This window comes from Nothoprocta perdicaria, unplaced genomic scaffold (assembly GCF_003342845.1).
Source record: "Nothoprocta perdicaria isolate Ctin4 unplaced genomic scaffold, notPer1 scaffold_66, whole genome shotgun sequence".
NCBI classification, from domain to species: domain Eukaryota; kingdom Metazoa; phylum Chordata; class Aves; order Tinamiformes; family Tinamidae; genus Nothoprocta; species Nothoprocta perdicaria.
The window spans coordinates 2,491,896-2,519,852 of record NW_020455932.1 but is presented as its reverse complement, the minus strand read 5'-3'; the positions used below and the strand labels follow the sequence as shown (position 1 = coordinate 2,519,852).

At 44.8% G+C, this 27,957-nt stretch overlaps 1 protein-coding gene across 1 annotated transcript in view; it reads right to left on the bottom strand.

The window, feature by feature from the left end:
* Positions 1-27,957, bottom strand: part of GALNT17 (polypeptide N-acetylgalactosaminyltransferase 17) — a 173,030-nt gene that overhangs the window by 57,824 nt on the left and 87,249 nt on the right. The window contains exon 6 of the mRNA XM_026050169.1: positions 7,652-7,769. Coding sequence (XP_025905954.1) covers positions 7,652-7,769 — 118 coding nt within the window. The remainder of the gene's footprint in view (positions 1-7,651; positions 7,770-27,957) is intronic.

Here is a 27,957-nt window from a genome sequence, read left to right as displayed (position 1 = left end):
AAAGGATGGAGCTTGGCTGCATCTCAGCAATTCCTGACCAAATTGCAAGAACTAGGTGCGCAGAGAGCAGAGATCACTCTGATTTATGCACAACCTGCCCCCCCCCCCCCCCCAATGAGCATTTGGAGCTGGAAAAGCGACGATTCCAGAGACAACCAATGGACTGGAAGGGATTGCTTGGAATTGTGGTTGCTTTGCACATCTGGACCATTTGCATCAGCTGGTTTTCCTCCCTCAAGTCTCAAGATCAGGAGGACTGAGGCGGAACTCAGGCGAGTGAGTGAGGCCCAACTCAGGTGAGTGTGTTAAATGGAAGTCTGGCAGATCCCTACCTACCACATGCCCTAGGCACACACCGATCCTGTGCAGAAAATCCGTTCAAGAGAGGACACCTCCAGCAGCTCAAGCAAAAATTAGGCAAGGCTGAGCCTCCAAATGACCTTCTTCAGCCCCAGGGAATCTCAGCCACAACATACTACCTACTGTGCTGGAAGAGCTATCATCTTGCCCAGCAAAGATCAGTGTTTTTCCTGCCTAAAAATAAACCTGTCAGCATCAACCAGGGTGAAAATAGCAGTCCCTTCCCCCATGCCTACCTTCTCACATTTGTCAGTGGATAACAGGCAGGGACGACAAATCTTTTTCTATCAAGAGGCAAGAGAGAGACAGGAGCTGCRCGTCTGCCCGGCTGCAATTTCCGTTCCCGAGGAGGGAAAGCTGTAAACTGCCCCGGCACCGCGGCAGCAATAGCGGAGCGCGGCTCTGCCTCCCAATGCAGCGCCTTGGAGCCTGCTTAGAAAAATCATCAAAATACAGCTCCATTTCCATGGAGATGGGTTTGATGAAAAGCCTTTTCTCATTTTGGGAAACTATGCTGGAGCGTCTTATAAAACATCTTCAAGCACCTTCAGTAAATATTGAGCTGACAGCTCAAACACCAAGCGAAGGGTCAGGATTCCTACTTGCACTGATTTCTGCTGTTAAAATAAATGCACTCAGTGATTGGATATTGTTATGGGGTGGAAATATTTCTTCCAACCACACCACAAGCACTCGGAAGAGCAAAATAAACTTCCATGGCAGGGATACAAGCCCATAGACACAGGCAGTGGCCATACACAAAGGTACAGGTATTACTGTCACTATTTCTAAAGCTGTATTTCTCAAACCTTTGTCAAGGTCAGTACTATTCTGTCTCTTACTTTGTTCCAAGCTGACTCAATTTTTTTTTTTTTTTTTTGGAAAGAGTCTTAAGACCCTATTTCTAAGTGGATTTCTGTGCCTGCCTGCTGCTGGTCTCAAGTTTGTATTGGTGGTGGTGGAGGGCAGGGGGTTGTGTTTCTTTTCCAGATGTTTCCTAAATTATCTGAGTCCTTGGGATCTTGTTAAGTCATAYGTAAGTGTGTCATGACCTGCATCAAATCCACCGCTTGTGTGGCTCTGCTGAGCTCCAGATGGACTTCGTTATGACTGGACACCAAAGAGATATAACATTCTTCTCACTGGGCACAACCCCTACCTCTGTCAGACCCCCAGCTGAGGTGCTTCCAAACCCATCACTCCCCTTAAACCAAGGCTCAATACGTGGATTTTGAAACTACATCTCCCTCTGATTCCAGAGTTTCTAATCCTCTAAAGCCAAGATCTCACATCAAGCATCCGGCACCTCTGTCATTCACAGTCCCCTTCCCCTGGATCATCTGCATTTGGCCAACTTTGTGAAGTCCATTGTTCAGTCTAAATTCTCAGAAATTCCATGAACAGCTATTCGAACACTACACACTCCCTCAGTAAGCAGGCAAGATCTCAAAGTTTCACCCAAAGCCTTCCACCAGCCACAGCTTCCCCTTCTAACAGCTAGAAAAGCTGATGGATGCTCACCACCTGCAACCAACCACAAAACAGAGACCGAGGAACATCTCACAACAAATCCTCTCCATCCTCCTCAAAGTCCTTTTCTCTGGAATTTAGGTTACTTTGCCCTCACGCTTTCCAAAAATCCTGTAAGCTGCCACACGTGCAATTTCATGACTAATTCTGCTTCAAAAAAACTGCATGTCATGGGAAACGCGACTCAACTTACCACCGTGTCTCAGCACGCCCTCACAAGCCTAATAAAGCCTTATGAATAAATTATATGCTCTTTGGCTTCCTATTTTTTTCAGCACGATAAAGAACGTAGCAATGTATCATTACGGATCSGGCAGGCTCCCCCAGCGCCTCGTGCGAGGAGCAGGCCCGGTGGGCGCAGCGGCAGGAGAACTTCAGGCTCTGTCTGCACCCAGGCTTATAACGTATTAATCAGAAGAACGGGGAGAGAGGCACCTTTCTAGATGATCAAATGCAAAGTCCCGGCAAAGCAGGTTCCCGGTGGCAGCAGGTAAGAGGCAGCACACAGTCGGGATGTGACACTTTGTGTCTGGGTAGYGCTGTAAAAATAGCTCCCACCTTTAGCGGGGATATTTTTACGTTGCAATGACTGGTGGAACCATTTAAATTTTAGGTTTGTTCAATTAAAGCCCCAGCAAAATACCTATCAAGCAATAGCATTTATGGGGATTCCTGTTRCACTCACTTCTAACACTCAACACTGTATAGAGGTGGAGAGGGTCATGGAAAGACTAGGAGTATCCACCTGAGCCTGGGCGAGAATAATTAAAAATAAACACCATCAAATACAGGTTTCTCATGACACGTAGGCCTGCMCTGACATTCCAGCACACCGCCTCGTGCTGGGATGTTCTCCCTCTCTGTGGAGTTGGAAGCAGGTTGTGACCCGTCTCCCACACCCCTCCTGCAGACCCTCAGGAGAAGGGATGCTGAAAAGGACGCCCGCTCCAAAAAWCCCACCTGTCTTCTTCTCAACAGAAAGAATATAACTATAATTGCATGCAAAACGTATGCAGGGAAAGGAAAAGATTTGATTTTCTGAATACATAAAAAGACAGGCTCCTTTGTAGAATCTAAATATACCTATTCAATAGCTTTTTACCTTTTTTTCATGTCCAAGGTCCTGGCCCTCTCAACACTGGAGGAGATGAGTAATCGTGTTTATATGAACAAAACCAGGATTTTGCACAGATGAAACGTGCAGTAAGAGACCCGTACAATTAAAATGCTATTTTATCTCTTTTTAAGGGTTTCTGAAAGACTAAAGGGTATCGAGGTACAGTGCCTCCACGAGAGGATCAATGCCAGCGTAGCAAGGTCATGAACACGCACAAGCAGCTGCAGGCTGACAGCCCGATTATTAAAAAAATCCCCTACAAGAACACCATGTTCCACACCCTCATTGAACCCACCGGCTGCTATAAAGTAATTTTTCAAAACTCCAGCCCTTCCAGATACCTACATGGGTGCAGCTACTGGCTTGATGGCACAAGGCTAAAATTGACCTGTTAAAAGTCAAAGACAAATATGGAAAACAATGGGAAGTCAATGACAAATATGGGAAACAATGGGAACTCAATGACAAATATGGAAAACAATGGGCCACACGGTTCTTTCCCCCCCTCTCCCTGGAAAGGGTTGTAAAAGACCCAACCCAAATTCCAGACAAATGAACATCCGTGGTAAAACACAGCTCTAGACAGTCGTTAAACCTCAAAGGGATCCCTGAATTGTGCTTTCCTTAATGAATTTGATGATCGATTCTTACTACCCACTTAAGGTGTGGGATGGATCAGCTAATAAGGATTCTCAGTTAATTGCTTTCTTCAAGTGACTATTCGTACAAATGATACCATCAAAGGAGTAATGATATCCTTATTGATTAAATTAATCTCTAAAAGACAGCTCAAATGAGTTTAATTAGTGATGCATGACAGCAGCACAAAATACTCTGAAAACAACCTATACAAAACTTTGAGATCAAGGCAGCAGCCACAGAATAGCCCTTTGTGTCTTTGTTCAAACACAGGCTGCACAATTCAATAGAACATCTCAGAAAACGGCTGTGACTAACCATGAAAATCCATGAAACCCTCCATGCAGATTGAAAATAAATAAATAAAAGAAACRTAACACATATCACAAGCAGAATTCCTRTCAATCACTCAACAAAAAAACACAGTTCTCCTTAAAATAAATTTTTCAGTGAAGGGAGTAGAGGCGACAAGAGGAGCTACTGTGCCAAAACACGGAAGCCAGGTAGGTGGGGATCCAGAACRGCATCAAGACACTTCAAGCCACAAGAATGGAACACTCGGTTCATAAAATTCACTGACCCTGTTTCTCTCCCACTCAGAAATTCTCAAAACGTAAGAAAAAAAGAGAGACCAGGATATTATTTCTGGGAGAGCAGTGGCGGGATCTGGGCCTGGGGAACATCTTGTGGGTTAGGGGGTGGTCCCCATCATCCACACAGTCCCCAAAGGGTGACAGGAGCCCAAGGCAGGCAGGGGCAATACCTCCCCTCCACATTTTTATGGCAAAGCTGACAACAAAACCACTGGGGCTGTGAAAACGTCTTGAAGAGACGCATGTGCTTTTAGTCCTCAGCAAGCCCCCGTGAAAGCTCCTCATGATTGATACCAGAGAACATCTTGCCTGACCCTACTTGGCAGACCCCATTCTACACTCCACGCCCTCACCAGGGCGAAATTAAAAGGTTCACAGAATTACAAGYCAATGTTGCTGCAAACCTACTAACAGACATGGTTGCCACACACTCCATCTGGAGCAGCTTCATCAGCTTTGTCTAATTAACACCTGGGCTGTTGTCTTTCAGCATAAGAATGAGATATTTGACAACCCGCTGCAGAAAGAAGGACTAGCAAACGATTGGTCTCTGTGACTGTCAACTCAGCAAGGAAGACCCAGCACTACTGTCATTTGATTGTAAGGCATCCTTATTTAAATAAATAAATTTCAAAAAAAAACCATTCGAAATCTCCCAGTGGAAATACTAGCTTAAATTCCCTTGCTTAGCGAGCACTTCYGCGCTCGCTGCTGAAAAAGAGGGAATTAGACTTCATTCTGCCTCAGGAAGTGAAGCAGTGGACATCAGGGACAAGAGCAGGAATCGAGCACAACCTTCTGGAGCCCCTCCAGCAGGACTATTAAAAACACAGAAATAGAGCAATGCGGAGAACAACATGTTCCTCTTGTCGGGGCCAAAGTTACCCCGCAAGCAGAACAAGAATTTGCCTGGGGCAGCAAAATCTTTAATGGCTTTTTTTTATTATTATTTGAGCAAGTTGAAGATGTTTCCTAGCCCGTAAGGGATCGCAGCAACCTCAGAGTCAGCTTTGTGAATGAGAGCATCTGCCTTTTATTTTATTTATTTATTGACTCATGCAGAAGCGTTCTCATTTAACAAACAGAAATCAGAAATTTGGGGAAAAATAGCTATTATATTTTTTAATTATATMTACACAGACATATATAAATAATATATTTTATATATTATATATATGTTTATATATTATATATAAGCAGCATATATAAATATGTGCTTGTGCATTAATAAAAACAGATACTTGTACATTGACCATCCTGCATTGGGACAGCACATCCCCCTCTACTGAATTCATTCCATTTTTCCAATTAATTTCACTTGATTTTAGCATAATATAGTTACCTTGTGTTTGTGCTCGAAAAACACRTATCTGTCTTCTAGCCTCAGCGAGGCTACTATCTCCTTTTTGTTCTTTGAGTGCTTTTGCTAACATGGGAATATTACATCTAAAAGCATCACRGGATTTGCAGAAATATGGCAGAAACTGCATCGCATCGGGAGGAAAATAATACACATTTTTCATCCAAGGCTCACCAGAATGGTCAACAAGGAACCACAGAAATACTGTGCCGACTAGGCCAGTTATTAAACAGCCAAAAGGAGGAGGAGAAAATAAATAAAACCACAAAGCCTCAATATTTTATATATTAAGATTGAATCTTCACAAGATTATTAAAACAGTCTTACATTATTGATGGTGAGATATGCCTGCTATAGACCCTAGCTGTAACAGATAGCTTGTAGATCAGGGTTATTAAAACCAGATACGTCTATCCGAGACGTGAAATCCATGACCATTTCCTTATGCATCCCACGGTTAGCCTTGCATCAACTATTTATAACGGAAATCTTTCTGCAAAGGGGAGCTCCAGTATCTGCCAAGAGCAGGCGTAATTTCTGATGTTGCTGAAGCTACCTCACTCGCATGAATTTTCTCTTAGTTACCCGGCATTCAAACACAGAAGTCGGCATCAAGCAGATGGGCCTGATTTGCCACGAGGTCTTGGTTGCCCCAATGGGCTCCCACCCTGGGACCAAGTTTTAGAGCAGGATGCTCAGCAGTCTCTGAAAAAATCCATTTCACAGGCATCCTACAGGATGGATTTCCTAAATATTTTGGCTATCCAGAGCAAGAGGAATTTTTCAGCGTTGGCCAGAACATAAAGCATACGAGCGTGGGAGCAGCCAGGGAACACACGGATTGGAAAGCCAAGCCCAAGAGCCCCACTAGGAAACCAGAGAGATTCTTTTCTTTCCAAGATGATTTTTACAACTAGCCTTTCCAAAAACTGCAGCGCATAAAAGAAACAGGACACAGGCTCATTCTTTGTCCCCGAGACATCCATCTTATTTTTCTAGTTAAGAAGTCAATCTTCCATGAAATCCCCCAAAAAACCTAACAGATGGGTTGATTTTATTAATTGTGAGAAGAATAATTCTACAATGATAACCTTAAAACAAACAAACAAACAAACAAAAACTAAGAACAAACTAATTTGGGTATTCACAAGAGCAGCTTAGTCTGGAGTCAGATCTCCCTAGGCCCAGGAAGCTGGCTGCAGGATKATGTGCAATAATTACTTCACATGGAGAAGAGCAATGCAGCATCTTTAAAGCCTTTAATTTCTATTCCCTGGTTTAAATGAGATTATCGCTCCCTGTAGCCAGCAACAACGGATGTTTTAAGTTTCTTTTGATTTTCCAGCAAAGCAAATATCCTCTGGTAAATCTATGAACTAAACAATGATTTTTCATTTTTACAATGGCACAGTCAATTCAATTTTCCAGTTAAAAGTCTCAAGTCTCTCCCTATCAGCTTGTTAACGTGCAAGTGCTTTATTCTAAAACATGCCTGGGAGAATCTCCATTGACTTTACCATCCCGTGTTGCTTCTGAACATTGACTTCATTCTAATGAATCACTTTACTGGATGTAACACTTGAATTGCTAAACCACTTCTAATATCGCATACAGTAATCGAGCGATGCTGTCACGGCAAATTCTGTACCTTGGCAGGCCTGGATGGATTTACTGAGGCAGCGCTGAGAACGTGTCTATTAATGTTTCACTTATCAAAGTAGTTTTTGTCTGCTTATGAATGTATTTCATCTGCAGCTGTCTGATGCCTGTAAAATATTTTCAGGCTTCACGTCTTCTTGAGGTATTCACAGGGGTCCCATCAGCCTTCTGACGGTTCTTTGCAGCAAGTTAGACAGAGAAGCATGCAAGAAAAAGTGCATCCACCCCTAAAAATAAGTGATGCTCTCGAGCTGTCATTAAAATGTTACAAACAAATCAACCCTCAGTTCTCATTAAGCATTCTAGTAACTGTCTATGTTAGATTGTTAAAGCATGGCTTTGCGCTTCTTAAATACTCTAAGGTGCAATTTCACCTCCAGATGCATCACAAACCTTGATACCCAGCTCTATGTTCTCTCCTCCGTACACGTCCATCCCCGGATCAAGAAGTCCAATCTCTCCAAAGAACTTCCTGTGCACCACAAACGAGCAGCCGATCATCGCTGGCGTCCTGTACAAAGAGAAAAGAAGTGTGCAGTTATTGCCTTTTTCTAACTTTTAATGAACAGAGACATAATTTTATCAAAACTCAAGTTCCTTATGCTGTGCATCAATCAAAGAACGAATTTTCATTGAATTAAAATACTGAAACATTTGCTGTTCCTGGCACTGTCACGAAGATCTTGGTGTCTCTATGGCCACAGGTTTTTGTGTTTCCATTCCCCACTGGCAAAGGGAGCAATCATTTTTCCTATCACTTTTTCTATCTCTGGAGTAGGAACAGCTGCTGCGTTATGTGCCCCGTTGCACCCATATTCATGTTGCTTTGGATGAGTATGTGATAAAGTATCCCGTGGGACCTCTCGGCCTCCAGCTAACAGCCCTATCCATCTCCACCTCTGGAAGAGCAGCCAAGCACAAGGAGCCCAGCCAGGGAAAGGCAGAGAAGACAGACACCAACACCGACATCGCAAACCGAGCAGGAGGACTGAGCACACACACTGTATCAGGGGTGCGGGTATAACTGTGCGATTCCAAGGACGCAGTAGATGCCTGCATTCAGGAACCACTCCAGCAAACACATGCATGCAGCGTCCCTCCCTTGTGACCATGAAATAACCAAACCCAGCGTTTGAGGACGCTGTGCTGATTCACACAAGTTGGGTTTTTTTTTTAATATTATTTTTTAGTGGTTAAACACTTGCAGCCCTCTCTGCAAAGTCGCATTGTGGCACCGAGCACGACACTTGACAAAACCGTATCGTTACGCTCGTGATACTTTGCAATGTATTAATCTATTGCGGCTACAGYGTGTAGGAAGTTCAGCCTCTGGGTTCTTTTTCTGTAGTAAAATAGAACAATAAGAACCATTCTTGGCCTCAATCTATTTTTCACTTAGGTCTATGCTGCAAAGGGAAATGAGAAAAAAAACAAGGATCACTTATAGGGACCAGTAAGGAAAAATTCATATGCATTTCCTATCTAATCCATAAGACACCTTCTGCCCAAGCCAAGTGTTGGTGCTCTGAGCAGGCAGAAGTCCCAGCTCTCAAGTCGGGTCACCACCRCAGCCCAAGACTTTTAATGGTTTACCACACACCTGGAAAGGTCTCTTCATTGAACCCAAGTCCTCCGCCTTGAATTTGGTCTCAAGGGAGGCAAAGGGCAAGAGCATCCAGGGTATCACCTTATAGATGCAGTCTATAAGGCATCTAATAGACACAGCAACAGCCCTGCAGCTCGGCTCTGATGACAGGAGACCAAATTAATCTGTGAGAAACACTCGAGTTCCTTCCACAAAGAGTTCCAGCCACTTAACTATTATTATTTATAGACATTTTAATACTTCTAATAGACTCTCAAAGCAGCTGAATGCTGCTGCCGTATTAAATTAGTTCGAATTAGGATCCATCAGAATTTTGTCTCCAACAGATATTTTTCCCCTGACAGCCAGCTCGGCCTTCACTCCAACAAGCCTTACAATGTCTCCTGATTTGCTGCCACTCTAGTACTTAAGATTTCAATTCTATTGCTTTATTTGTAGCAAGTTAACTACCATTAGCAGAAACAATTCTTTCTGAAATGACAACCGTGTTCGGGATGCCAAATCTAATAGCTCCATTATCACACGTTATTGCGCCAAATTAAATAACAGGATAAGTTGCTTCGATTTTATGCAGGAGATGAAAAGCCCAGTTTGTTTCCTCCATGGGGAGAGCGATGCACGGGAGCACAAGCAACCTCGGGTTTCTCCAGCCAGACTTTGCACATCTGCTAAAGGCACCTGGAGAGCAGCTCAAGCCAGGTGGGAGCTAAAGCTGCATTTGGGACCAAACAGAGAAGCCAGGGTTGCTGACCCGGGAGCCCTCAGCACCCGCACCAGGCCCAGGGCTGGCACAAGTTCTSCAAGGTCCCGCTCTTAGGGTTTGCCACAGAGAGATTTTACACTAAAAACACAACTTTTTCAGAGGCACTAACGTCCTGGAGGTGCATGCAGATAGCAAGCATGCYTTGATCGTTCTGGAGTGAGGCAGTCAACAAGGCTGATTTACACAGGATTTTCTCCAATATCAATTCCTGGAACTGGATGCAAAAAGAGGCTGCTAGTTCCAGCACTGGTCATGCTAATAGTTCTTATCACACCACTCTTAAAATAAGAATATATTTATATATGGTGATAATGCAGCTCCCCAAACTGGTCCCTTCTATCCTCGACCACCATCCCCGAGAGCGCTTTTCATCATTATTTTGTAACGCATCCACTTTCTATGACACTGATTCACCGAGACTGTCCAAAATTCCCACGGAACCAGCCTGACGGGGATTTTGCAGCTTGACCTTCCCGTTCTCCTCCTCCTCATTTTGCTGCAAATTCCGTTCCGGCCAATGACAGAGCTCCGCGTGCGAAGCGGCGCCGCTGTCCCCCCAGCAATACAAACCAAGTGCTGTGTTCCCCTTGGCAGCAGCGCCTCTGTATTAAATAAATGGGGCTCACGCAGCACTCAGCAACTTAAACAAACACACCATTCGATTTTTTTCTGAAATCCTTCAGCAAAGGTGGGCGTTTACAATAACAGACAGTCCATCCGTGATGAAATTACTGCTCAGAGACAAAGAGCTGATAAAGGCTCCTGTTTCTCCACCCCTTAATTAAAAGCATTAACGTAATTTGTTTTTAAGGATCATGCAACTCGGCTCAGTCCCTCTGCCTTTGTCCTAAGGGCTACAATTGCTTTAAACAAGAAAGGATGCACCGAGATGTTTAGCAGAATTGTTGGTTTTGCACCTCAAATTCCACAGCTTGTTAGTTCCCTGTTGTCACTTGACYCCTCTATGAAGGACCAAAGATCTAGAAGTGCAGCTTTTATGAAACATCCTCAGCAGGAATCTCTAAGTAAAGATAAAGAAGAACCAGGGAAAAACATTTATCCTTGTCCATTAAGTTACTTTAACAGTCTTCCCTTCTTTAGCGCACAGTTACTCCCGAATGATTAAAAAGTCTCAAGTAGATTGCCTGTTCAATTCGAGGAAATTAATTTTCCCACACAATTGGATTTTGCTTCCAATTTTACACTAAAGCACAAGTTATAAAATATGTAGGAAAAAAAAGATATTAAAAAAAAATAATTAGCGGTCATACTGCTGAGAGCAGGAAGCCTGAGAATATATTTTAAGAATTGCTGGGGTGTCCAGTTTTCATTAAAGTGCTGTTGTTCTTAATATACTTCAATCAYGGAGTGGCTCCACTTTCAGCAGCTTTAGTAGATGCGGCATTACTATTTATCTGGGATGATTTTCTAGCTAACTACAAAGATTTTACTTGTTCTTTTTAACTAAACTTGTCCTTGCTAATTTAATGCATGAGACTCAAGCAATTGATTTTTTTGCTTTGAGATGTCGGCCCCATCCAAAAATGGGCCCCATTTTCCTCCTTGCGGTGCCTGGCTGCACCTCTGGGTCACAGCTGGAAGTGACCAACAGGACCCGACACATCAGCAGGAACCATCCAGAGACTCGCACATACCTGGGTCTCCTTAGGGGCTTTCTGGCCTAAATTCAGCAATCCAGGCAGCACGGGTAGGCATCAACTCAGATGTCACTTGGTCCAAGTTTGCAGCGCATTTAAACAGAATCCCCCCGCCCACCACCCAGGAATCACATCTGGCTTATGAGTGTTAAAATCAAACTTGTAATATGCATAGATATGTATAGTAATATGCATAGATATGTACAGTAATATGCATAGATATGTACAGTAATATGCATAGATATGTATACAGAGTTAACATGAATTATCAAATACGGTGCAGAAAGTGGCTTCAAATGGTGACCTACTGGCTCTTTCTCCAATTATATTAGGGTTATGAAGAACATCACCTTTATTTGTTCTTACAAGGTAGTCTTGAGCCACATTTCCACTTGCTTTCAGCCAAAAGCAGCCCCCAATAGTGTATTTACAAGCCTCGTGCTGTCCCAAAAGCAAGCACAGGAGGTGCACAGCCTGGACCCGTGACAAGAGCCCATACCAGTTTAATTCAAAACCCATCGTGAATTCCCGGCTTTTTCAGTAGACGGGAGAGTGCTCCATTGCCAGGGCAGCTGTGGACACCACTCCAGGAGAGGGCTCGAGCGTGAAGGCAAGATGCTCATCACAACAGTCCCCAAACCTTCATCAAAGGAGGAACTAAATTGTTTCTGCCTCCTCCTCCGCAGCAGACACTGTCTCTCAGCTCCCCTCCACTGCCTGCATAATGGTTTGGGCAGACAAAGGTTGGATTTCTTCCCTGCAAAGAAGGCAATAAAAGGCATCGAGAAGCAAAAGATATTTTAGCCCCCGGCAGCGTACCTGGTTTAATACGATCCCCTGGATGGCATCGGCAAGAGCTGTTCCTTGAATAATTCACGTTTCCTTGCCCCAGTGACCRTGTTTAATTGTCTGTCCCAAATGGGTTTATTTCCCCGCCAGTGCTAAGTACAACAGCATCACGAAACAAATTAAAAATAAAAGAGATGCCGCACAAAGGAGATGCTAGATTGAATGCCTCTCTTCTGCATTTATGGGAGATTAGCCAGACTTAAACTTTTAATGACACAGCGGCTGGGCAAACCACGCATTTCGGCCAATATCCATTATTTCTACCCACGTGCATGACCTTGCTCGCAACACGCTCGACTTTGCCGCTATTGTGCGTCTGTTCCTATTCCCACATCAAGGCCTGCCTCGCRCCGGGACCCCAGGCAAAGCATTTAACTTCTTTGTACCTCCGTTTCCTCATCTGTCAGATGAGCATAATAGCTCGCCGGTCTCAAGAACGAGCCCGTATAAATCACTTTAACACCTTGTGGACCTGRGCTGTTGACTGAACCACTGATAATGTTGCGTATGCCAGACCCCCAAACTGAGGTGCCCTATGGCGAGAAAAGCCAGGAGGTTTATAACCTCGTGCCCGCAGAATCACACGCCAAACGGTCCGCTTCCAGCCCCGCCGGAGGCCGTCAGGAGGCCCGAGCCCTTCCTGTTGCCTTGCCTACGCGCCCACGCTGCGCCCATGGYGGGTTACGACGCAGCGGGCGAGCCRCGAGCAGACTTCTACCCTACGTGYGAGCTTCAGGAGTCYAACTCAAGTGTGAAATTCCCCCTCCGGGATAAGGGCTGCTGTCAAGGTTACTGCCTAAAGAACATTTTCCTTCTTCAAGTGTTTTGCGAAAAAATAAGGTTGTCCCGGTGTTAGAAATCCTGGGATGCCCGAGCAGCTTACCTGCACGCTACCATCTTCTCAGGCTCCTGTAGCRCAGTTTTTAGCGCAGGCCTTCTTGCTATTGCAGGAAACAACAGACACACAGGCCACACAGACCAAGCCACCCCACCACCTYGTACAGTGGTCCTCTAAGGGTGTTGGCAGAACAGCTCCAACCTCAAGAACATCTTCCAGCCCCACAAGGCCAAAGTGGGAACGAGACTTGCTCAAGGTCAGGGGAATTCATACACACAAGTGTCCCCATGGGTATGGGCAGTGCTTTGACACATGGGCAGTGCCAAGACACGCTAAATAACTCAAAAGAAACCAACAACAAAACAAAATGGCTTCTAATTTTTATCAGAGTCAGGTGGTGAGAGCAAAACACAGTCCTGTCCACACACAGGCTATGTATGAATGTCGTACCCAGGAAAGCTATCTGTATGTGCTGTGTGCACATACAGATATTTAACATTAAGGGTTAATCAATAACAACATAACATTAAGGGTTAATCAACAGAAGATCACACCTCCTCCTGCTGTAAAAGAGAGGTGACCATTGGTCACCTCTTCCATCCAGAAAGTGTCCTCCAGAGCAGTTAACTCAGGAGACTGAAACTTCACACTAGCTTTTCATCAAAAGGACAGTGCTCATATAGGTGAATTAGGCCCATTTATTCCACGTTAGAGATAGAGGACTCCCTAGGGCAACTTCAGGGAGTTTAAAAAAAAAAAGAAATAAAAACCTCACTTCTGCTAATTGGCAATGACCAAAATTCGTATTGCCAGACAGGTTCAAACAGACCAGGAGGCACCTACAGCAGCATTCCCAGGTCCTGGGGTTTCATACAAAGAGCTGCTCAGCAAATACCACCAAACTGGTTTCCAAGTCTTCAAGAAAATACTTTTAGATAGCTTTGGACATAAGGATTTGTTCCAAATCCTTTGCACTCTTCCAAAAACACCAGAGGCAGCTCACAGCTGGGAAAGGTGCATGCACCCAACGCCGTAAAATGGAAAGTTTTTTTGTGCTGTATTTCATCCAATGTTCCTTTATAAATGAACTTTTAGCACTTGTCATCACAATTTAATACAACAAAAGATTGGGTAAAGAGAAGGAAAAGAAAAAAAGCCGAGAAATAGAAACACCTGAGAGGTAAGTCTATTTGTATGCGAACGCTCACACTCATCCAGTTCACTTCTAATCCCAAGTCCCACCAATTTTCAAGTGGGACCATCCTGGAAATTTGCTATAAATGCTGCAACAGGCAAATCTGGGTACCACCCCAGACTGTTTGCCATTCAAACTCACCCTAGACCCGTAGACTCTGCTGCCTTGCTCTTGCCAAAAGGCCCGTCCAAAATGCCCCTCTGGGCCTGATTTTGGCAGGAACATTTMCATTCACTTGCTGTTGGAAGTGAATGCATTGCAACTGCAACTTCATCGCCTTACATTATTGCGAGGCAGCTAATTAAATGATAATTACTTTTAGATGTAATATGTATAACTAACAGGCACTTAAGAGGAACATGTTATTTACTTTTCTTTTCCYAATGTGAATACATTTTTCCTCAAGGACGCTAAAGGGAATGACTTTCCGTCATATTATTCCCTTTCACCTAAGCATAAAAGTCACAGGTAAACACACATTCTGTCTCTGTTTCACGCAGCTCTCTGGCAAACTGAACTCACCAACCAGCCATGGCCCAGGCTGAAGCACCTACCTGGAGTTTCAGGATCAGAGTTCAACTCTCTGGCTTCCTCACTCAGGTTCAGATCTGGATCTTGCTATCCAAAATGCGACTTAGATTGGGACACATTTCTGCTGTGTCCCAGAACAGGGAAATCAGCCCTTCTGTTTAATTCATAATCTCCCAGGGCATTCTGGGGTGCTCGGCATGCAGCTGCTGTTCACAGCTGGACCACAACACCCTGCTGGACACAGGGGCTTCAGGGTCCCTCTTCGTGGGAGGGATGCAGGGAGGCAAGTACAAGGCACAGACAGGAATGACCTCAACCCAAAAGCCACAGCTGCTTCCTTTCCACCAACACAGCTGGAAGAGCTTGGGCCATCCCGGCTGGTATATGAAGAATGTGGCTGCATTTATAAGCACCTGTGCAGAGCCTTCCAACCAGCCCCCAAAAGAWAGAAATTGTATTTTACAGTTAAACAGACTTAAAAAACGTGGGGACACCAAGATGAGCTSGTAAAGCCCAGCAGCCTTGCAAACCTGCAGTGCAGCCCTAACTCAGTGCCCAGCCTCAGCTTCCTTAAACATGCCAAGCACTTCCTAAAATAATCCATACCAAACACAAAGCACCACCAAAAACCTGCCCTGGGATCAAGCTTCTCACTATTATTTTTATTTCAATCCTGTTAAGTTTAATTAAGTTTTATGCAATCCTGGAGTGCTTTCAATTATGCTGCTATAGGGGAGGTTCACAGTATAGATTCAGGAGGCAGAAATCATTGGGAATTTCATGGACAGACCCGAGGATCGGATTTAGACTAACGTATTTGCATCCGCTACAGGCTGCTGCTAAGAAYAGGAATGTAAATAATGGTTATTGACAGATGGAGCAACTTCACTCCAAGGTAAATGCGAGTGCAATGAAATGGTCCCATAAGCACCTCCAAGGAGCTGAGTAATGCATTTATTTTGACAAGCCCTTGCTACGAGCCCATTCGAGGGGAGGGTAACGCTCATGTTTCTCCTACCCTTCACACATTCGTGGTGCAGGAGCACAGTTCCTCAGAAATACAATGGATTCRTTTTCTGCCTCCAGCATTTAATAGCAAATGTCATTCTCACTTCTCAGGGCTGAGGGCTTATTTTATTTCTAGTACTGAGCAAAGCAGATAGACAGGAAAAATAAACACAGGGTAAAAAGTGTAGCAAAATATAAAAGTTAGCTACATGAAGATGACTGCCGGGTAACAAAGTTCAGAGGTTTGGATTCACCTCCAGCTGGACGACGACAGGTCGACCTAATTGCGAACCAAAGGCTGTCCCAGAGTTTTACAAAGAGGTATAATCAAATGTTTCTCTTTAGGATCAGCAAAACTTTGAGCCAGACACTGCAGACACAGAATCACCTCCCATTCGAGGTGCACTCATGACACCAAAACACCCATGAAAATTTTAAGCCTCTGCACATTATCCCACAGACGTCCAGAGCTGGGAACTGCTTCTTTGATGCGAGAGCTCTTTGGGAAGAGCCCCCCAGTTCTATGAAGGAACACTGAGCACAGCACAAGCAATGAGGCTGTTAAAGCTGTACAGAATGACCTGACGTCAAGTTTGGGGCTCAGACACCTGATGACAGAGCCATTCGATGCCCGAGCATGTCCTTCTGTCACGTGATTTTTTTCCTGGTGGGACACGGAAAACTCACCAAGAACCCATTCATGGCTAGCTTGGAGCATCTTAAATACATACATCGATTTTCTAAGTGGAGAAGTTGAGCTCATGGCCCTCTTGAAGCTTGTGGCAAAACTCAGCAGCTCAGTGGCAAGAGTTCACCTTCAACACTTAAAGGAAAGAAAAAAAGAAAAAAAGCTTGAATTACGGGCTGCTCACATAAGCAACTATTGTACATAATCAGCAAGCTTGCACTCTCTGGCTTCTGATAAGTAGGTGACTGTGCAGGCTGAGATGAGTGGGCTTACCTAGGCATAAAACCAGAAGCAGCCAACAAAGCGTTGGACCTGATGAAGAGCCAAGCTCTGACTTGGGCACTTAGCTCCAAAGCCTGCAGAAGCTGGCATCCTTGGGGAGCAAAGGACACAGACAAAACGGGCCATTTTTTACCCTTCACATTAACATCATGAGGAATAAATACTTTTCACCAACTACACAAAATTGCTTTGCAGCTTGAAACAGAGATATGCAGCCAGGAACAGGGGCGTGGGGAGCTGTCCCCATTTTCTAAAGCAGGACAAGCCAAGYGGCTTGCTCACAGAGCAAAATGCAGCACCCAAATACTTCTGTGACAAAAAAAAAGGCTGGATTTACTTGCRTTTTGCTTAAAAGTTGAGCAGGACCAGATTCCTTGGCGCAGAGAGCCTGCACTTTGCCCTGGCAGACTTCCAGCACGCTGTGGGCTTGAAACAAATCATGATTTGGCAACTGAATCCACAGTCCGAAAAAAAATCCTGCGGGGAGGAGATATCGGCGCCTGAATTCTTAGAAAAGCCATCGGACAAGATGGGGGAAATTTTATCAGGGAGTCCTCCAGGGAGTCTTGCAAATCCAGCATGGACGGAAGACAGAAATGCAGAGATGCAATGAGCTTACACCACAAGCACATGTTCCAYGTCTTCTAATCCCACCTGCTTTGTGATTCCTTGCACAATGTGGGTTAATATAAATTGGGGGGGTTTCAAGCAGGTCTGCAAAGACTTCTTGCTTATGAAAAGTTAACAGTTGGAATGAAAATTAAAAAATAAAAATAAAAAAATAAAGGCATGTGCTAGGACTCATTGCCAGTTGTGTCACACGGAATAACAATTACGGCCTCTATTTATACAGAGCCCCGAGCACTCCCGCTCCTTCTCGCCTTTAATCAAACGTCCCCTGATTTCTGGCAGGCAGAGGAAGGACCAAAGGAAACCAAAGGAAGCGAGGAAAAATTTAACCTGTGCTTGCCATGGAGCAGACCACAAACGACGTGTGAGCTGCAGGCGGTGCCGCCGCGGGGGAACCTGCACGGCCCCCAAACGGGACAAGTGCTGCCACGAGAAGGTTCATCAGCTGCACACAAGAAGCTTCCAAAAGCTTCTCCACAGGAGCCTCCTTTGCAGCCCCCTCTCTGCTAGAGTCTCGCTTTTGGCTTTTGAAAGCTTGAAAGACCAAACTGTTGTTGAGCTGGGGAAGGCAGGCTTGCACTGAACAAGTTGCTTTGAATTAAGGAAACGCTTTAAACCCCATCGATTGGCAGGAGATGCATTCCAGACATTTGCGATGAGAAATTTCTGAAATGTAAAAGCATATTGCCAGAGGAGACAGGCATTTTTTAAATCGCTGCTTTAGGCAATGGCTCTCCCTCCGCACTTGAAAACTACAACAAGCAAAAAATAATAATAATAAAAAGAAGGCAAAACACAACAAGCAGATGGCTTGCAGCACGCTGCGATGCTCACAACCTCTGCCTTGCTGCTCTTTCTCCATTAAAACCCCATAATGCCCAGTTGGGCCCTTAAGCAGCCACGGCAGCTCACCCAGCTGGTGGGGATAGTTGGGATGGGGCTGACCTCATTCCGAGCGGCTCCACAGCTCCCGTGACGGCTGGAAACAGGGAGAGGGCAGGGAGAAGAGGTACAAAGCCCCATTTCCAGCTCTGCTGCTCACCAGCGGGTGGCTGGACCCACGTCCACGTCCCGTTCGGGGATCCGCGGAAAAACCCAGTACTTGGCTCAGACCAGCCGGGCCTCTCCTTGCCTTTCCGAGTGCGGCAGCATCTCCAGCACCACTTTCCAGCAACGCTGGGAAGATGCAGGAGCCAAAACTCAGCAGTGTCCACCTGGCATTTAGAGGATCTGCCTGAGTTTTTTTTTTCTCCCCATTAATTTAATTTGACAGAAGACAGCAGGAAGACAGCATCTGGCACCCAGGTGGGCAAAGTGGATAAACTGTGGGGATTTTTCAAAGAAGCTGAAACTAAGACACAAAAGGAGGATGCCTGCACCCCAGCTCACTACCTTTTGCACCACCGACCTGAGAGGCGCTTGCTTTTCCCATCGACTTCCCCACACCTCTGTGCATTATAACAAGATTATTTTTATGCTTATCACTTGCCCGTTTCTATCTGTCCTTGATGTTAGATTAAGCTATTTTGATTGCAAACACATAACGCCCCGAGCTCTTGGAGCGAGGTTAGCTACCTGGCAGGAGGAGTCATGGTGCAACCACAGCCTGATGCCCAATTGCCCCCACCACTGAAGCAGAGCTCAAGAAGAGCAATCTCTAGTCAAGCTGCTTTGGAAACAAAACGGGCAATAGTAACTAACTCCTTAACGGGAAAATATTGCCTGGTACTATAGTCAGAATGGCACAAATTCAGCATTGCAGCTATTCTTGGAGCAGCCCTTAAATGCTTCTGTTTTTATTATTTTCCCCAATACTTTTAAGCAGGGGCAGCTACGCTGTACGAGCAGGCAGCACGCGAGGCAGAACATCCTATATGCTGTGCCTAGACTTAGTCTTGCAGTAAGTTTAAACAATGCTTGCCCACCCCAGTGGATTTGCACGTTGCAGAGCAGAGCAGCAGCGAGCCCAGTCGGACCACGAGCCCTCCCAGCCTCTCAGAAGCACATCTGAGCACAAAGTTCTCCCAGCCCCAAACACTCCCTTCTCCTCTTTGCAGAGTCGCAGCCGACGTGAAGCACGTCCAGCCTCGGGGAAGGCCTGGAGGCCAACGCCAAGCAATTCTGGCAGCTCACCACTTCAAATCAGGGATGCGTCAAGTCCACTCTTTATTGTCTGAAACACAGACACAATTTAGGACTTAGGGGGTCTAGGTCCTAACTTTGAGACCCAGAAATAAAAACAGGGAAGTCAAACTTTGCATCCAGATATGCAAGGATTCACTTGAGGATGGGATTCACTTCTATGGGAAGTGATAGACAGTGCGGTGCAAGTGTGAGGAGCATCTCTGTGGTAGCAGAAGAACTAGAGCTTTATGGAGAAAGGTGCCAAGGGCCAAGGTGGCAGCATCCCAGCCGGAGCTGGCAGCGCTCTCCTGGCTTTGGCAGGTCACTGTGGAGAGAAAAGCTGCTCTTCTAGCAGCGGCAGGTTTTAATTAAACAGAAACATATGACACTAACTCACAGTCTCAGTTACATAAACCCAGAAAAGCTGCACCACAATCAAGCGAATGACTCTGGATTGATCCCAGCCAAAGTGAGATCAGATTTTTGGCCAATCAGCTATATAGAGAATGCATTAATTAAACACCAGCTGCTTCACAATTTTGTAGAGTTTTATCAGCCACCCACTTTGACAAAACAAACAATCAACAAGACACTGCAAATCCTCTATGGCTTAAATTGGAGGTTGCCCTATTAGAAAAAGCCCATGAAAAAGTCTCAATGATATCTTAAGCCTTGATCCTTTTTAGAAGACTAACCGCACCTAAAATCCAGGACTGAGCCTTGAAAACTCAAAAAAATGATGCAAACCAGTGAGGAAAGTAGCCAGTTTCCACYTGAGCAGTTCTGCACCCAAAACCTCCTCCGCTTTCCTGGTTTCCCACTGACATGAAACCTTTGGGTTTAGATCAACCCCAAAAGAAACCCAAAGCAAGACAACCATCAACCACATAATTACCATCTTGAAACCCTAATATAGATGTTCAATATAATTTTTAAAACAGGATCTTTTCACTTATCTAGGCACAAAACACACTTTCATACGGCATTTTGTTAAAGTGAGATTACTCGTGGTATAAGAGCGGGGGGGCCTGTCAACCACAGAAGACTGAAGAACAGACCTCAGAGTAGGATTTATAAAACCAACATGAATTGAAAGACCTTTCACCATTAAACTGTGTATAGGAGGCACCTTCAAAGGTTCAAGCAGGAAGAGTGACACTTTTGCTTGCAGAAAATAACCTGTAAAGCACAGGAGAGTGCATTCCCTCTGCTTCACTGCCCAACATCTGCACTGCATCTCCCGTGCCTGGGAAGCACATGGGAAGTTACTTGGATTTTTTAATGGAACATTTGTACTGCCAGCAAACTGTAAACGCTTTTTCATACTATTTATTCCACTGTTTCAGCTCTGTAGTCCCAAGCGAGAAAGAAAAGAAAAARGAGTTCAGAAGCCAACACTAAAGGACAGGCTACAATTACTGCAGCTCATTTATCCCCCAAAATTGGGAGGTCAAGCTCTATTCTCCAAAGTGAGTGAGAAAGTTTAGGTAGGGAGTGATTTAAACGCTATTTCTTACAGCAAAAACACTACAAGGTAGGAATGTTACTGCAAGTTTTACAAAAAGAAAGGATTTTTGCCAAATACRTCTCAACGTGGCAGCGGCACTAGCACACTGTTGTGAAAAGCAACAGTATACAGAGCATTTCTGGCAAAAAGTCCAAAAATGCACTTTGAGGAGCCAGGTCCGGGCGCCAACGGGCACCCTGACCCACATCACCCACAGCATCAGCTGGGAGGATGAAAGTGCTCTGGACTTTTTCCTCTTGCTTTTCAGAGGTATCTGCTGTCGCCCACTGGYGGAGGCTGGACGGGACTGGTTTGCCTTGCATTAAATGAGTCTCTTCTTGTACCAACCTCAGTTCAGGCAACTCATACCCTTATCCTTTTTTTTTTTCTTAATTTAAGACATCATGCGGTGCCTCAAAAGCCCTTTTCTCTCTGCGTTCTATGGTAGGACAGGTCCTAAAACGTTAAAAATGGCAGGGGGTGCTTTTCAAYGCCACTCTCTTGCCTTCATTTCCAATCAAATGCAACATTTCGGCACAAAGCCGGCATCAAAATCTCGCCTTCTGACATTTTCCACCAGCCCCAGAGCACCGCGCTGCTCCACGCACGACTGAACGAAAACGCGAGTGCATTTCAGACAAAGCGGCAATCTTCACAAAGCAACGCGCCCCGGCAGCGCTCGGGAGACTAACGCACAAGGGTAAGGCCACCCCAATCACACGGAGAGGCTGCTTTGCCTCGACAGCGCTTCCCGTTCCACGCGAATTAACACGGCGGCGATAACGCCACTGCGCAAGCTCAAACTTGAGCGAGATCAGTGCTGCTCCGGAAATCCAGCCTAACCAGGCAAAACTCTCAACATAACTCCCTTTTGCTTAAAGCCTGCTATTCTAGGCAGGTTGTACCCGGGGCCCCATAAAGTCAACACGCTGATTATATCTTTGGTCCACCATCTYCCTTGACATCACTGAGTCAAAGACAAGTCAGCCCCCTGCCCCGGGATCAGCATTATTTAATGTATGGACAAGTGCCAACGTGACTCCATAAAACTGCTTGCTCCAGACATTTGACCTAAAAATCACATCTGCCTTCTTAACAAACACACACAGCACACTGCATTCGTGTGACCACAAATTTCATGCTTGCCACACTGTGCTCGGAACAGATGCTTGACAAAACTCCAGGGATATAAATAGGGCAATCATTTACTAAGGCCATATGTTGGAAGCATGTAAGATGCACTCGCTTAACTCAAGAGYCTTCAAATAACAGTAATGATAATAATAGGACTGAACAGATCTCAGCTCTAATATGCTTYGGAGCTTTTTGGTTTGGGGCGTCGTGTGCTAGAAACTAAAATAACCTCTACTGAACCTTCTAACCTCCATTCCATCCTGAAGYCAGCCCTTCCAAGTTACCATGTCCAAGTAAGCTGCTCTTTGAGAAAATTCATCTGGATATTGCTTATCCAGATGAATTATCCCAATGGAATGGGACATGTTACAAACAGATTTCTTTTTTTTGTTTTCCTTTTTTTTTTTGTTTTGTTTTTCCCCTTCATAATTCCCTTTCCTTCCAGTAGCCTTCATATCTGATTCCAATCCATCTTCCCTGTCATGCTTTTTCGGAACATCAGCTATTTCTTGCTTTTGGTTTTTAATACGGGGGAAACTATGCGTACCATGTGTGAGGGGCAGCAGAACACACGGACTGCACGAGYGGGTGGCAAAGAGCAGCAGAAGGAAGGGGACACCGCGCATGAAACACAAGCGTTTCAAAGTCGCTGAGCAAAGGAGGAAGACTGTGGCAGCCAAGTTTGAGACAGACCCTAACTCCATCACTCTCCATCCCCTACGGCAAGGGAGACAGCGCCAGCCTGAAACCCAAATGGGAAACATATGGTGAATAATGCAAAAGCCATCCATTTTTCTGATGAAAGCTCAGGAAGGAGATAAATACGCCAGCATTCGCCTGATCCTAATTACTACGAGAAGGGACAAAGCCCACAGAGTGCTGATCCCCAGCAACCTTTTCAAGCCCTGTCCATAGGGTGGAAGCTCAAGAGATGCCACGCGGTTCCTTYGGCCCATGAGGCGATGGTTGGCCTGCTGAGAGAGTTTAGCTCGCCCTGTTCTTGTCAAGATGTGTTTTCAGCTTCACTGCCTAATTTAGTTCTCCCTCTCTTGGTACAGAGGCTGCGTATCCTGTGCCTGAACATTCAGCACCACTCAGAGAAAGACTCTGATGTTGGCTGAGATTATATCCACCTTGGGGAGAAAGCCAAGAGATATGGCCTAAAACTTTGTTCAAAGTTGTCAGTGGCCCCACACAAACCACAGAACACTTGGTCTTTGCAGACTGCTGCAAATACTGTTTTTATGTGCACTAATTAACAGCTTACAATGCTCAGCAGTTCAAAGTTGTACTTCCCTAGTAATAATAATTTTATCCTGAAATCTCAGTTGAGTTACTACAGCAAATCTCTCAATGGTTCCTACAGGTCCTCAAAACTGAAATTCAATTTTCAAAGGTGACCTTTTAGAGGCTTACAACACCGAATCTCATCAACTGGGGGCAGATCCGGTTCTCTTAYTGCTGGGAGAAATGAGAAAAGTCATTCTGCATTTCTATTATCTTTCCTAATGCTGCCGGAAAGGTGCAATGCAACAACAAGGTGTTATCCCTGTAAGGTGACTACGCAGGTCAACTGTTTATCCTCGGCAATGTCATAGCTAGCTCCTTCATGGTCCAATTTTAAGAGGCATCAGTAGTATGCTACGTTTTCTTTTTTTTTCTTTTTCTTTTTTTTTTTTCTCCTTTTTCTCTCCCCTGCTTAACTTTGTGCAATTGGGATCAGCTCTTGAAACAATGCATGAATTAATCTGTTAACCATTTAGTGAATGGCCACCTACCTGCTGATGCCCACCCTGCTCTGCCAGCTCTAGGCATTCAAGAATTACCAACGACAGCAAGACAAGCTTGAGAGGCGTTGGAGGCATCCCTGGCCCCCAGGCTGACAGCCAAGGGAAACGTGCAGCATCATTAGAAGAGCTCTGCCTTCATCAACCAGGGCTGTCCACACTGCTGGCTCAGGCCACTGTGTCCTTAGAGCTGGTAAGATAGTCCATGGCATGGACCATCCATTTTCATCCAATGCATTTAGCTTCCASCTCCTCATCTCACCAGGACTGTATGGTCTAGCTCTGCAAAGCTGTATATAGGATCCCTGGGTCGGCTCGCACCACGGTCACCTCGGGGATCTGTTTCAGGAGTGACAGGGATGTCTTTCAAGCTCATACTAAAAGAGCTTCATGCATTATACATGGCAAGTGAGCCCGGCTTCTCCAGATTCATCGTGCTGCCTCCATCAGCACAGGCCCACAAAGAGCCATGCCACACATGCAGTATTTATTTGCCAGGTGCCAGCAGTGGTGGGTGTCAGCCCAGGGGACAGCCCATATTTACTCAAAACGCTGAGTGGTCTCAAGCTATCCGACACTTGCATCACTCTTTGGGGGGCGATTCAGGTTCTAGGACATTAAAGCTGGCAGCCTCTGAGAAGCGCTAGGAAGACCCATCACACCCGGGCACGTTTTTCATGAGCTGGTACATAATACAGTGCACTTCTTTCACTCAGCACCATCATTTGTTTTCTGCTTCATAGTGTCCATGACACCACACAAGCGCCACATTGCACAAGAGCTTCATTTAAGGGAGATGGACGTGCTGAGAGGATATGAGTGTGAGTTTCAGCCTCAGGGTTCAGGATTTCAACTCCATTTCTGTCTGCCTTACAGCTTCGCGTGTGACCTTGCGCCACTCACGGTGGTTTTCCATGCTTCACCCTACCTGTAAACACCTTCATCTGGCTACTGAGACTTCAGGGCCTTTGCAACAGGGATGGCTTCTGCCATGTTATTTCAATAATACCCATTTAAACACTTTATCTTGTTTGAGATCTACAGAGGAAGTACCGTGATACAGGGAAAAACACCACCAGATTGTCAAGGGGTCAAAGAGCAAACATAATTAAGATTTAATTCTCAAAACTCTTCCCTTCTCCAGGGAAGGGAAGAGAAAACAATGAAGAGATCTCGTTGACCAGAATGAGGTTCAGTTGGTTAAGCTGGTAATAAAGGCTTTCAACTGCCACCAACAAATTAAATAGAAACCATTTATACAAGGGGCATGAAGCTTTTACGAACCATCTGCTACTGGCTTACATTTACTGGTAAATGTACCTAATATTTGCAGTTGTTAAACTTTGACATTTTGAGAGAGTTGCACATAGTTATAAATTCATTTTAGCTCGTGTGCCTCACGCTGCTGTTGGCGCTTCGCTGCTCCTTTGAGAGGCARAAGATGGCCCAGCCAGCCCTTTGCTGCCTCCTTCCAGCTACACCTTGATCTCCCCCACATCCAGCAGAAAGCAAACAGGTTTYACCATCTGCTGGTAAAACCTAATAAGCCTCACYCCAGGGTGGGGAAGAAAAGAAAAAGCCTTTTTTCACCAGCTGGAGATGCAACACACCAMGTTCTCCTCAAAGATCACGTACAAKGGCCAACACTTTGCATGACTTTTGCAAGAGGCTTTTCATTTAATTATTATTCCCTTGCTCTTTTTTCCTCTCCTGCACAGAGCCAGGCAAAGAAATCTCTCACTCCCAAATGGCAGGATGTAAACCAAGTATGATATTTAATGGGCCACTGTACTTACAGACAGGGAAGCTTCTTCTTGGGGAGCATTCTTGATGTTGGATGTTAATGAGAGAAAAATCTTTTGGGGCAGAAGGTTTCTTTAGATGCTTTTAACATCCTTATTTCTTAGGATTTCAGAACTCAATGTTTTGCATCCAGCAGGGATGAAAGCTCTCACAAGCTCTGGAATCCAGCTTCCTGCTCCCATGTTCTATCCTTTTATAACTCTTTCTAAGGCAAGGACCACAGCAAAACACAAGCAATGCCGTAATTCCTGATCCACATTCTCTACCACTTTTTATTAACGCTTAATCTTTTAGCTCAAAGGATGTCACACTGATTTTCTTTGTCTGCGTTTTCCAAGTGCATTATAAAAGGTGAAAGACACCGTCATTCCCCATGGATCACCTGGATGAAAGAAAACTCGGTGGCCAATCAGTTTTTAGGCCATATGATGATGTGGATCAGTTTACTGAATTCACCTCCTTAATATTAAGTCTCTAGAAGAAAAGGAAAGAAGGAAAGCTTGTATTTTTAAGTTTCTTAAAATAATAAAATAATATTATAAAATAATGCTAGCTGTAAATTTGTGTTACTTAAGCCAATTAAGCAGAAGACGTTTGGAATCAGTATATGAAGTTATAAAGCTTACCCTTAAGTATAACAATATATCCTGTTTGTCATCATTTCTTCCCTGCATTTCTGTAAGGAATAAGTGGATCTGTAAGAGTCCAGGTCATAATACGCGTGTATGGGGAAGGAGAAGAGGAGGAAGAGGAGCGAAGATGGCTGCGATGAGGAAATGCTATAGGCTTTCCTGAATATTGTTGCTTGTGCACTCCTGGGAGGCAAGCCCTGAATTCGTTTTTTACACACAAATCAAAACAGGTTGCCCTGGAAAGAAAAATAAAATGAAATAAAATGAAGACTACTTTCCCTTCGCTTGTACAAAGCAAGAAAGATAATACTGATTTGCTCTAGAATAAAAATGTCAGCAGTTATTTATCCAGGTGAAGAATTACGTATACCGCACCAGCTAGCAAAATCTCAATGAAAAAGTAAATCCTCGGGACAGAGCACATGGGAAAGAAAAGATTAATTGATTTGTGACTACCAGGAGGTTTATTCAGAATCGTATTTATCATCACGGTGTTTTTGAATTCAGTAGCAACTCCGCTCAATTTTTCTTTTGCAGTCTTTTTTTTGCTCCTGAAGGAAATATATCATCAAGAAAGATAAATGACATTCCATTTTAAGAAACATCACTTTGCTTTAGAAAGTGAATTAGACTCCAGAGTGCCTGGCTCTGGAGTATCTGCCTGGCCTTGCACACCCAGCTGGGATCAGGCCTCGCACGCCACGTGACGAGCGTGTTTTGTGCATGGGGAGCTTCAMCCTGCCCCCGGGTAGGGGAACAGTTTTCTTGGGGACAGCAGAGACCAGGCAGCCCCGAGCAGGGAGAGGAAGGGCCGCTCACCTCAAGGTGCTGGTGCTGCCAAGTTGCTTAGAGGAGAGGAAGGCAGGGAAAGGTTGACTTGGTAGACTTGATATCCAAGGCAGAGCTTGTCCACTGCTTTGAAACGTGCTTTATGGAGACACCATTTGTGGTCCACGATACAATATGGGATCTCTCCTGGCCAGAAAGCTCCCCACACTTCACAAAATGGACACTTCCAAACACCAAGCGGCAGCCATCTGACTGCCAATCCCTTCTTTCTTTTTTTTTCAAAAAATAAAAATAAATAAAGCACCAACRCACCCCTTGCCTTTGGTTCACTGCTCGCACACTCTAGAGCTTTCGCCTTCTGTTCCTCTTGCCCCACACTAGGTCAGCTTTCTTATTTCTCCACATTTAGAAATGACTTTGCAGAACGAGCTGGTCTCTTCAAACTCCTACCCAGCACAAGTTTTATATGCACATCGTAAGTCACTTGACAAACACATTAATCCCAGCCACAATAGCGTTGTTATATCCATAGCACAGAGAAACTTTGTTATCCAAGAAAACGGGGGACCAACACCAGYCAAGGGAGCCAGGCAAAACCCGGTGATGATAAACTCAGTAATTTTGACATTAAAGCCCTTCGTTTTCATTCACTCCAAAACATTACATTTCAAATACACATTAACTTGTATTCAGCCATTATGACACCAGACAAATGGGGCAGCATGGAAATACATAGAGATTTCAGTACTATAAAGACAGGTTAATCATTTGTTTGTTATTTGCTTCTTACTCAAAAAGCCTGAATTAGACCATAATTACCTGAAGAGAAGCTATAAAGACCCAGGCTGTTTGTCTAGCAGCCTCAATTATTTTTT